At 44.5% G+C, this 12,422-nt stretch overlaps 1 protein-coding gene across 2 annotated transcripts in view; it reads left to right on the top strand.

Moving 5' to 3' along the window:
- The window catches only part of tlcd4b (TLC domain containing 4b), a 45,491-nt gene that overhangs the window by 17,844 nt on the left and 15,225 nt on the right, over positions 1-12,422 (top strand). For both annotated transcript variants that reach the window (XM_080724858.1, XM_080724859.1), the window contains exon 3: positions 8,884-8,973. In XM_080724858.1, coding sequence (XP_080580984.1) covers positions 8,884-8,973 — 90 coding nt within the window. The remainder of the gene's footprint in view (positions 1-8,883; positions 8,974-12,422) is intronic.

Here is a 12,422-nt window from a genome sequence, read left to right on the forward strand (position 1 = left end):
CATTTAGTTTTAGTCCTGTTTTGGTCATCGAAAATGTTTTAGTTAACTGTCGTACGATTTTAGTTGACTAAATCTGCAGTTGATTTTCTCGACACAAATTTATTTTGGCGGGCCTTGATGGTGTCGTAATGCATGATTTTACACTTGGTTGCATGCGGAAAATGGACGATCAGCGTGACGCGTTGATATTGTAGATCTGCTATTTTCAGAGTGCAACATCGGAGCACAACGCTCCACTAGTTCCTCCCTAACATTTTATTCTAGCTGTCGAAATGCCATCATAGCTTAGTTTTTATTTCGTTTTCTTCATTGAAAAAAGTGGTCGACACTCCGCCTTATGCAAGACAACTGGCACATGGCTGCTATTTTCAGTGTGAAAATGCACCGTTGGACACTTTACAGTTTACTTAGAGTGGTGTCCCTCAGGGCTCTATACTAGTCTCTGGTCTGTTTTCTGTTGTTGTGGGGATAATCTTTCGCTGAAAATAGCCGGCCGCTGAAAATAGCCAAGCTCACAACGCGATGCAGCACTTTGATAGGAAGTTTGATGCCTCTCAAAACATAACTTACACACCTCAAAATCACACAAATCCTGCCACACGTCATCAAAATGCTATTCTAGCGTCTGATTAGTCATTTAGGTCCATTGTGCCATAAGTGTATCCCACCCCATTGCCAGTGCCGTGTATGGGACACATACATGATATGTACTGTATACTGTGTATATATTGGGCCTTGCTTAATGGTTTATTGTGCCATAAACTACATGGCTCATAGATAAATAGATAGATACTTTTTTTCTTTCATTCATTTTGTGCCAAGCAGCCATCAGGACACAGGAATCGCAATACATAAACAAATGCACAATACATAGACAATACTACTCAACACCTCTCTTACAGAGAGGACAATGGAATAGGCCAGTCATGGTTGGAGAGGCCTCACATGTAACATTATGGACAAAATCAAGTTAAAATTAAGTTAGAATACCAACATCAGAATAGAAGTCTGAGGGTGGTACATTTTATGGGATTTCGAGGATAGGCCAACATATAAGCTCACAATGCGTATAGCGTTGCGAATAGATTGTCTCTTTTCGACAAATGTTGGTGTGTTTTCACAGAATAATAGCCTACTATGACATGCCCAGAATAGGGACACTAGGTTTTCACGTGGTTAATAGTCTGTCTGTCTGGCTATCTGTTTGCCTCTCTGAATGTCTAGAATAACAGGTGAAATTTCAATCTGGTACTTGACAGCTACACTGGAATAATCAGCGACAGCCACATGCAAGGCCATACAAGCTGCTACTGTCCTGTACAGTATCTGGCACGCCTACTGTACTATAAGGTTACACAACACTGCAGCACTGGCAAATTATTGAAGCACCCCGTTCCCGTACAATCACACAAGTCCTATACATTCTTGCTGCCACAATGTATGATCCATAATGGAAAGTGTTGGCTGTTCACTAGATAACCAAATCCAAATTTGAAGACTTAACTGTATATTTATAGGGAAAACATATAAATGAGCTGAGTAGCTTGCAAGTCAGTGCTGTGTGCTTGTTTCTTCCCGAGCACTCTTCCACTTATTCAATATTTATTAGCAATTATACCGTGACCACGGAGAATGCAGTACTTTGCCGGAGGACGTTCATTATTTTCAAATAACCACAAACCTTTGTCATGGCGCCCTCATTTCTAAATAAAACGCTCGGTAAAGCGTTATTAGTGGTTATACATAAGCTACACGCTACTTCACTATAATGTTCAACCTTTTCGGAAACAATGCAACATTATGTGTCGCTGATGATTGTTACTTGGTTGACGCCACACGCTGCTAATAAGAGGTACAGGTTTGTTTATTTGTCTCACTAGTAGGGATGTGTCCCTGGCCTTTCCTTGTTCGGTCGCCTTAAACGTGAAACATTCCCAAACGGCACTCCTGCTGCTTATTCAATGAAAACCGGTCATGGCTCTTGTTATACTCAAGCAAGGCTGTGACGAGACCCACTAAACTATTTTGGAGTGGAGGAGGAGTGGAGAAGAGCAGGGAGCTGTGAGTGGGAGGAGGCGGGGCTGTGTGTTTGTGTGGTGCCTAGTATACTGTATGTTTTGTGAATGTAGACCTTTATACAGTTTATAAAACAAGGCATCATCAGTGATGTTACTAGGTTTTCAATGTAATGGGTCCCGGGACCCACAGGTGGTCATTCAAATGGGTCCCAGAAAAGTTTTATGAGTCCTCAATACAATGTTTTCGAGTGCTGTGAGCTTGTAGATCGGCTATTTTCGAAGTGTTCTGCCTATTTCTTATATTTATTTTACAATTTGGCTAATGTTTCAACTTAGAACTAGGATTTCTAAATACACTAGGCTACAGACACCCATTTAATTATATTTATATCACTGGGACCCCAATTTATATTAAATGTTAAAATACTAGAGTACAAATGGAACAGGTCCATTTGGTTCCATTTGTTCACCGAGTTACAGACCCATAAAGTTCTATTTGGTTCCTAACTATCATTTATCTGGGGACCCCCTGGAACTCCCTCAAGGACCCAGGACCCCACTTTGAGAACCACTAGTGAAAATAGTTTTTAGCTGTTCCAGGTTTAACTGATAATAAATCTTTACAGTGTTTATCTTACACGATACATTAAAAAACGAATTAAACTATCTAAACTAATATAGCAACTTAAGTAGAAGAAGTAAATTATTTTAATATGGACTCCAATGGAGGCGCATCCCCGGGACCCCAGGACCATGACATGAATGAGTCCCTGGGCGACTTGAATGAGTTTTTGACGCGGGATGCGCACGTAATGACATCACTGCATCATTAGGCCTGTCACAATTATTACATAATCGTCTAATCGCAAATTATTTGACACAATCGCAATTAATTTGTCATAATCGTCAATCGTTTCCATGATGAAAAATGTTCATATATTTTCAAACATTTAAAAAAATATATTGGAAATAGCCAATCTACAATCTCACAACGGGTCGCATCGCAGATCTCGGATATCAATGTTCTTTTTTAAGTATAAAGTTGTCCAATATGTCAGTAATTATTTTGTTTATTTAGGTTATGTGTCATGTCTGCCATGTGCAACTTCAAAGCCTACAAGCCAAACAGAAATGTAATTGTCAACAACAAAAACACAATTAAATCGTTATTCTACCACTTTTTCTAGTCACATGTTCAAATACTGGATTCTGATTGGCTAAATTCCGGAGGTTATGGCAGAACAACCGCCGCAGTTGTGTGAGGACGAGATCAATGCGCCTCAGTGTACATCCGGGGACTTCAGGAGGTAGGCGGAACACCTTTCCCCCAACCAACATATGACGGTCGTAGCGGTCCTATGTTTACTAACGTGCGTACGACGTCGCCGATTTATTTGGATCCAATGCAATCCGCCAACTTTAAAGCCCCTTTTCTCTGAACCTATGCCTTTCTGGAAGCGAACAGCCTCTATTTACGGCCGGAACGGTCCTTCTAACTGACGTTAGCTTAGCTGTATGCTAGACATCTTTCTCTGCATGGAGTTGGCGTCATCTGGTGGTGAGTAGAAGATGTTGTTTGTGGAACTATTTGCTGTCGTCGCGGAAGTTTTATAGGCAATAATGATTGTAACTTAATATCCTTGCAAGTTACAACTATGTGTTTTCTTTCATGTATACGGAAAAAAGTGGTAGAAAAGCTATTTACCACTCGGGGTCGGACATTATGCTCTGATAATGTCCTGTGTGAGGGTGTTATCGGACTCGGCTTCGCCTCGTCCGATCACCCCCTCACACAGGACATTATCAGAGCATAATGTCCTCTCACTCGGGGTAAATTGCTTACATCGCAAATTATTTGAGTGACAATTAATCGTCATGTAAACTGTCATAATCGTGACAGCACTAGGCATCATATTGAACAGCTGAATCTGATTTGACTAAGAAAGGTCCAGTCAAAGCCAACAGTACAGACCTGTGGTCGTACTGGTCAGCTCCTAGGTGTGAATGTGTGTGTACCAAGGACCCCCATCTGAAAATATTTAGTACCAGGGACCAAAAGAAAGAAGGATTTGCGTTACAAATGTCTGCTTTAAAAATATATCGTCGTTGTCGGGTGGAAACCTCCTATCTCCAAGTTTCAAATTTGTACGTTCTTTCGCAAAGTAAAGCCCTTCTTCATCATTCAAGGCCGTCGCACAAAAGTAGTGAAACAGCCAATCTACAAGCACACAACGCCTCGCGGTGCGAGGCGTTGTGTGCTTGTAGATCGGCTGGACAAGAAAGACCCGGAGCATCCGTGCTCTAGAAGGCTCATCAACATTCCACGCCGGCCCTGCAGTGATTTGAACGTACTGGCAGAGCAAAGGCCTTTTTCAAGTTCTGAATAGATAGCATTTGGGGGGTTTAAGTTCAAAGGGTGAGGGCAGCGGTCTGCTGTTGCGTAACATCTTTCTCGCTCGCTCTTCTCAGTTTCTCTCTTTTAGTTTTTCACTTCCTTTTCCACATATCTCTCTCTCCCACCCCCTCTCTTGCACGCACGCACACACATGATAGTGGGCTATTTAACCCTTCACACAGAGTCATAGTTGACGACTATCTGCTATCTGTCCATATTAGCGTAGCGCTGGAGGGGTGGTGTTCCAGGGATGGACCGTGGTTCATGGAACATAACCAGTCAAAGGCCAAATTCTCACTGTTTGGTCCACAGTTGCCCACCATTGCATAACAGCTTGTGTGTGTTTTTTATGTAACCAAGCTTTTGCTTCTAATATGCAGAGAGAGAGAGAGAATATGCAGCAGGGATATGTGCTGTTAAAATAATCATTTATCACAGGCCCCATTTACAGTAGGCGTTAACACGCATACTGTACGAATGTTGACATTACATAGTTCATACACCATACGAAACACCGGTCGTCGCACTTGCCGCTTCCCGAATATTACGGTATTAAGGAAGGAGTAAGTATTTTTCTTATTAGGCTTTGGTAGGATCCTCATGGGTGAATGTATTACCGTAAATCATCTAATAGTGACCTATTCAATTAAAAAACATCCTTCTAATGACCGGGGCGTTGTTGAAACATGCAGTTAAAAGCCGGTCTTTAAATACAAGCCATTTTTTTCCCCCTTTTTGTTTTTGAAGTCCCAAGAAGGTGATGTTTACTCTGACACTGCATGACTTCCTGACTTCCTGGTGCACTACACCACACACAACACAACACAGCACTGCATGGATTTATTTTGTTCATGTAAGCTCAAGCTGAATTAATGTTATTGTAGGAAATCTTAGCGTCTTTTTGTTTTTAACAGCTGAACTTGACTGTTAAGGTAAAATGTCCAGTTACCACATGTAACTGCACTGTTAATTTCATACTGCCTCCTTCCAATAAAAACCTGGTACCCGCTAAGCCCGGGGAGAATGTACGGTACTTACTGTAATTATTACTAAACACAGTCAAATGCCCCCCCCCCCCCCCCCCCCTCTCTCTCTCTCTCTCTCTCTCTACCTCCCTCTCTCTGGCCACCTTTTGGAGTGACCAAGGCAGGCTGCAAGACAAGTGCACATTTATTTACACCGTGACCTTTTTTTAGGAGGGGGGGGGGGGGGGGGGGGGGCACTAACCCTAGTAGGCCTATGATCCGTCATCGGGGACGTGGCTAGCCTAGTTCCAGACCCTGAATCGCTTTCCACACCCCTTTAAATTTTTGTTTTGGCGATTCGGGGTCTAGAAATGCTCTCATTGAAGAGGCTTTCAGCGTCTTGTGATCAGCGTGGGTGGGGGTTTCCCAGAATTCATGTGCGTTTCCAAGTAAACAAGTGCCGCCGCCGGACTGTACCGCACATCGCGTCGCCCGTCGCAGTAATATGCGATCGTATCGATCTCGTTATGAAACACCAGTAGCAGGCATGTTATGTTGTGTTTGATTCCTAGTTCGTAGTGCTCCTATTCTGCCTGTTTCTTTGGTTAGCAAGTAGCACTAGCAAGCAACATGCTAGCCACTAGCCAGCCACATAACAACACTACGTCATCTGCTTTGCTACTGTTTTGTTGGTCAGACGGTGAACCAATCGCAGAAGACTGCCTCTTTGGCAACGCCCATCCCAGAAATTGCCTTGGACGAGACCAAGTTCAGACTGAATAATGGAGTGAAACGAAATGTCAGTGTCAGGCTAGGACGCGGCAGCAGCAGCTGGACACCGGGCGGAAGTGCGTGGGCCGCCGTGTGAGCACAATAACAAACAACAAAGAGACCTGACTCTTCCATGCAGGAGGAGGCAGAGAGCCTAGAGAGAGAGAGAGAGAGAGACAGAGAGAGAGAGGGAGACAGAGAGACAGAGAGAGACAGAGAGACTAGAGAGAGAGGGAGACAGAGAGACAGAGAGAGGCAGGCCTCGGCCTGTCATAACAACACAAGCCCCACACAGACTGATCTGCACTGTCACTCGGCTGTTCTGCGTGGTCATTCCATTCCAAAAAGTACTCAAAATGTTTACTTGAGTAAAAGTATCAATACTACAATCCAGAAATACTCCGTTACAAGTAGAAGTACGGAATAAAAAATGTATTTGAGTGAAAGTATTAAAAGTATTGGCCTCAATAAGTACCTAAAAGTACAAAATGTTTGAAAATGGATGATCTACAATCTACAAGCTTTCAACGCGTCACGATGCGACGTGTTGTGAGCGTGTAGATCGGCTATTTTCAAATAAAGTGGTTTTATGTACGTTTTATAATATAATTTATATCTGCAAAGTAACTAGTAACTAAAGTTTTCAAATAAACGTAGTGGAGTAGAAGTACAATATTTGGATCTGAGATGTAGTGGAGTAGAAGTAAAACTATTGGAAATTGGAAACGCTCGAGTAAAGTACAAATACCAAAAAAATGTACTTAAGCATATTACTTAAGTAAATGTACTTGGTCACGTTACACCCCTGTTCCATTCTTAGACGGCTCGATTCATGCTCCCGGCGGGCAACTGGAGCGTAGCTGGCACAGTGTTCCCGTGCCAGGAGTTATAATGGGCTCATCCGCCCGTGCTGCCAACCTCCGTCTTCGGTGACAGCCCCCCAGCTGCTGTGGTCGTGTGCAGTGGTTCTCAACCTTCTTCTCAACCCCCACCCTGCACAAGCACTTGGAATTGTAGGAGTTGGCATTACATTTAGTTTGACTTGATCTATTCCATTGTGAAAATAGCCGTTCTACATCCTCACATGAGCATGTACATCTGCTATAAAACCGTTTAAAAATAGTGGAAATAGCTGATCTACAAGCTTACAACACACGTCTTAAGCTTGTAGATCAGCTATTTCCACAGACCTTTTTTATATTTGAACATGCGTGAAAATCTTTCAACGTGGAAACGACTATCACGATCATGCGATCATCTCATCTAATTGCGATTAGATCATTATGTAATGACTGTAACAGGCCTACCCGGGGGCTGGAGGGAGGGGGGCGGGGGTAGGAGGGCGGGGGTAGGAGGGCGTCCAGTCACTGTGATCCTGCATGGCCGGGGAGAGATAAGGACCATTGGAGGTCTTGAGTGTCACTCACCCAGCACAGATAAGCACTCTAAGGGTCAAGGCTGCTGCTTAGCCATGCTGGATAGGATGCAGCTTTACATATAGTCCTTGTCGTGTGGAAACCTTGTATATGTACAAATAAAAGAACGTTTGTTTTGTATTTATGATTTTAGAAATGAATATAGTGAAAATAGCCGATCTACAAGCACACAACGCCTCGCACCGCGAGGTGTTGTGTGCTTGTAGATCGTCTATTTTCACTACTTTTGTGCCACACTCTTGTATGATGAATAGGGATTTACTTTATAAAAAAACATACATGTTTGAAACTTGGAGATACGAGGTTTCTGCCTGACAGTCACAATATGCACTGACACACACACACGCACGCACGCACACACACACACACACACGAGGGGGACATAGATAATAGATAGATGGCGCACAAACGGATGAGCATGGACGGACAGATATTAGTCACGTGCACAAACCGTTGAAAACGCGTGCATGAGCTTTCAGCGCCTGTCGCCACCATTCCCATTTGGCCAAATGTCAGCAAGTTCCAAGTTCTCTTTTAGAAAACCTCATTGCGTAACAGTAGGAATTATGATTTTTCTTACAATTCAAGAGGACGGCAGTAACCACAACGCTCGTCATGTTGTCATTACATTATCGGTATTGTCACGGCCGAATCTATCCTGTGCTGTGGGGTGTGCACAGTATATGAGGGATTGTAATGTGTCTCAGAAGTAATGTGGGAGAACCCAGATGTATCAGTGATGTCAGTCATCTCCAAATTTGGGCACTGTTTAGTATCGTGATGTCACCATGCGTGTATATCAGACAGGCACCAGACAGACATACATTTGGTTGTTTATTTAAACGGCATAATTTTTCAACATCATTGTTTAGGAAACGGGCTCTTTTCCCGGCGTTTCAAAAATCACAGATATGGACTGGGCCTAACCAAAATAAATAGTTCAGTCTTGAGTTTTTATTTTGCTTTATTCCATGTAAACCGCTTTAAAAATGCCATGTCATTATAGGTACAAAAATATATATAGCTACAAGCTCACAACGAGTTGTTCGTTAGATGCGAAGCACTCGTATGCTTGTAGGTCTGCAATTAGTTTTGCCCGGCAACAACGGGGAAACGTATGTGGTAGTACGTTGTGTCTGAGTGTCACGGGTATCAGCGACGCTGTAAACTCCTATTGTTCTGCAGCATCAAATTAACCACTGTGGTTTGTGTGTGTCCCTGTGTGTGTCCGTCCGTGCGTGTGTGTGTGTGTGTGTGTGTGTGTGTGTGTGTGTGTGCGCTGGTGTCTTCTCTCTCAGGTTGGTGTCCACCATACACGCCCTCGTGGTGGGGCTCTTCTGTCTGTACATCCTGTGGTACGACGACGCCGTCAACGCCGACCCCGTCTGGTAAGAGGAACTAACGGCAAAAATAGAACACCAAGGGACGAGGAGGGGAGTCGAGGGGAGTCGGGGGGGGGGGGGGAGAGGGGGGACACACGCACTCAAATACACCCGAAAGGTCTGTAAAGTGTCCATTGGCTGATGAAGGAAAGGGGTTGATGAATAGCCTGAACGGCCAGACGGCATGGGACACACAAGGAGGTGGAGGAAAAAAGATTGATGCAATGAGCAGACTCTTAAAATGGGCCCAAATAATATCCATTAATGTGTGGCGTGATGCCTTAATCTCGCTGGCAGTGGGACAGAGTGTTGACAAGTCGTTTTTCTTCCCTTTTTTTCCAAGAGGAACTGAAACACGCCAGGTCTGGTCTGACTGTGCAGACCGGCGGCCGTGACTGGCCCACGCGTCAGGGGAGGAAATGATAGGGGGGAGGGGTGTGCGGTGAAGGGAGACAGGGGAATTATGATGATGATGCTGATGCTGCCATGCCCTCCCTTCATCAGGGAGAGGAGGATGGGGAGGGAGGGGGATCTCGGCTGTCAGCCGGTGCAGCTTCCAGAGAGGTGTACATTCCCCAGATTTGCTCTTTCATTATTCGTCACTGTCGGGGAGAAACCTAGTTTTTCGTAAATTAAAGCCCTGCCTCATCATATAAGACGGTTGCACAAAACTAGTGGAAATAGCCGATCTACAAGCACACGAGGCGTTGTGTGCTTGTAGATCGGCTATTTTCACAATGTTAAATCATTTTTAAATGATGAATGCAAAACGAAATGGTTTTGGACATACAAGGTTTCCACAACGTATTGCTCTCTCCGTCTCTCTCCGTCTCTCTCTCTCTCTTGCTGACTCTGTGATTTGCCTCAATGAATCCTTCAAAAGTGGAATGGGTAATTTCTCGCTAGCGCTGTGTAGAATTTGATTGCCCAGATTATAGCTCCGCCATCAGATTTCTCTCTCTCGCTCTCGCTCTCTCTCTCCGCTCCCTACTTATGTCTCTCGGTCTTCTCATCATTCACTCGCGTCTCCCATCCTTTTCGGCATCCTGGCGAATGGAGTCCGACCAACAAGGCTCCCTTTTCACATCACACAATAGCAGCCTCGTCCCCCCCCCCCCCCCCCCAATCCTCTCCCCATGTGACCCTCCCATCTCTCCTCCTCCTCCTCCCCTGCCTCTAGCTTTCTCCTCTCGGTGTGCCTGCCGGCTGTCTGAAACCGACACAGCACCTCTTCCTCCTCGCTCTTATGAGGCCTGATCTCTAGGGCTGTCGCCATGATGATGTTTTACGTGACGATTATTAATTGTCACTCAAATAACGCTATAATGTTTGGCTTTTGGGCTTTGACGTTGCACATGGCAGATGTGACACATAACCTTAAATATGCAAAGAAATCACTGACATATTTGACAACTTATACCTAAAAAAAGGAACGTAAATTATAAATAGTGATAATGGCAGATCTCCAAGCTCACAACGCATCGCGACGTGTTGTGAGCTTGTAGATCTGCTATTTCTACTATTTTTGAAAACGTTGGGAAGTATATACATCTCACACCATTGATGGTTGATAAGAGCCTGTAGCTCGGCTCTTTTTCGGGGCGTGAGACGTGCGGCGGACCTTAGAATGAGGCATCGCTCTCCTTTTGTCTGTGCTGTCGGCCCCGGCTGGCAGCCCTGACGGAGACGGGAGGAGAAAGGAGAAACCCCAGGGTGGGCAAGGTCGAGTGGAGAGAAGAGAGAGCTAGAAGAGAAAAGGGGGGTGAATGGGAGATGGAGGCCCCCAACACACACACACACACGCACGCACGCACGCACGCACGCACACACTCGCAAGCACACACTTTTCAGGGACTATTTCGGGACTTGGCAAGGCATCAGGCAGTGATTCTAAAATGTTTAATTTCAAGGACCCTGTCCTTGAAATTAAGAGACCCTGTCTCTTTTTATGCATTAGGCTAAGGACCCCCATTTGATATAATTTTCTAACTCCTGGGCCCCAATCTGGATTTTAAAACCCCAACTCAGAGAGTGTACAAATGGGACCAAATGGACCGGCATTTGGTCCCATTTGTACACTCTTCACTGGAATAAAGAAATGACATGAATTCCCTGGCAATCACTTCCTTCAGTTATTATGTTTGCCCGAACGCTCCCGGACAGGCAGACAAAAGGCGTTTGTCTTTTCTTTTCTTTGTTTTTTGTTCCTCCTTTTTCCATGCCTTGCATTTTCTCTCAATTTTTCTCACGTGTAAATTAAAAGCAAAAAGCAGCTTACCCCCACATCCCTGCAGTAACCAGTAGCTCAGCTAGCACCAGCGGTGCAGTGCTACAGCATGTGCGGTCTTAAGTATTAATGTTGGCCTGGTTGCGACACAGAGGTGGTGTAAGCGGTAATTCTCCGGTCAATCAGATTGGGTTGCCGCCTCGTTAAGAGCGGTCACACGGCCGTCTGCCGCGTACCGGAGCCAGCCACAACGTTCACAACATGTCCTTCTGTGTGCAGCAGCTTAGCAGGCATATACTGTAGAGTGTAGACGCACAGGCGTCTTTGTGCACACCTTCATAACTGGGACCTGCAGTGTGAAGAATGGTACATTTACATAACAGGCCTATTTTATACCAAGGCTATTTGAAAATGGCTGATCTACAACGATCATATTTCCAAACATTTTGTACTTTTACTTTTGGTACATTTTGATGCCAACACTTTCACCGTTACTTAAAGAATTTGAGTACTTTTTCCCCACCACTGCGTGCACACACACACACACACACACACACTCACTCACTCACTCACTCACTCACTCACTCACTCACTCACTCACTCACACAAAGCACCAACCTACTCATCAGGAGTACTCAGGGGTTCAGTGTCTAGCTCAAGGACACTTCGAGACTAAACCAGGGGGAGCCGAGAATGATACCTGAATCCTTCTGATTCCATAGCTCTGCCTCCCACTCGCCGATACCAGCATTTTAGGAAGTATCAGCTTTTCCCGGTACTGCTATTGGAATCGGAAACAACTCTAGTGTAGACGCAGACTGCTTGTGACGTGTGTCAAACATTGTGATCTATGTTGCTAAAGAATTGCAGTGTTCTTCCAATAACTGACGAGGCTCAGATGAGAGTGCTACTGTATGAGCCTGCCAACTAGGGAGGGATGGGACAATATGAAAATGTCATATCACGATTATTGTGACAAAAGAAATCACGATTTACGATATTATCGCAATAATCAAAATCCATTATCCTGGGGCGAGAACATTTGCCAAAAAATAGCAGATCTACAAGCTCGCAACGCGACGCGTTGTGAGCTTGTAGATCGGCTATTTTTTTGCAAAGACATTTGATTTGATAGAGAGTGAAAAAAGACTGTATCAAGTACGTATATTATAAGTACCTTTTACCAGTTTTAGAGGGTTTATGTGGTACCGGATATGCAGCTCGGCAA

This window comes from Nannobrachium achirus (assembly GCF_963921795.1).
Source record: "Nannobrachium achirus genome assembly, chromosome: 4".
NCBI lineage: Eukaryota > Metazoa > Chordata > Actinopteri > Myctophiformes > Myctophidae > Nannobrachium > Nannobrachium achirus.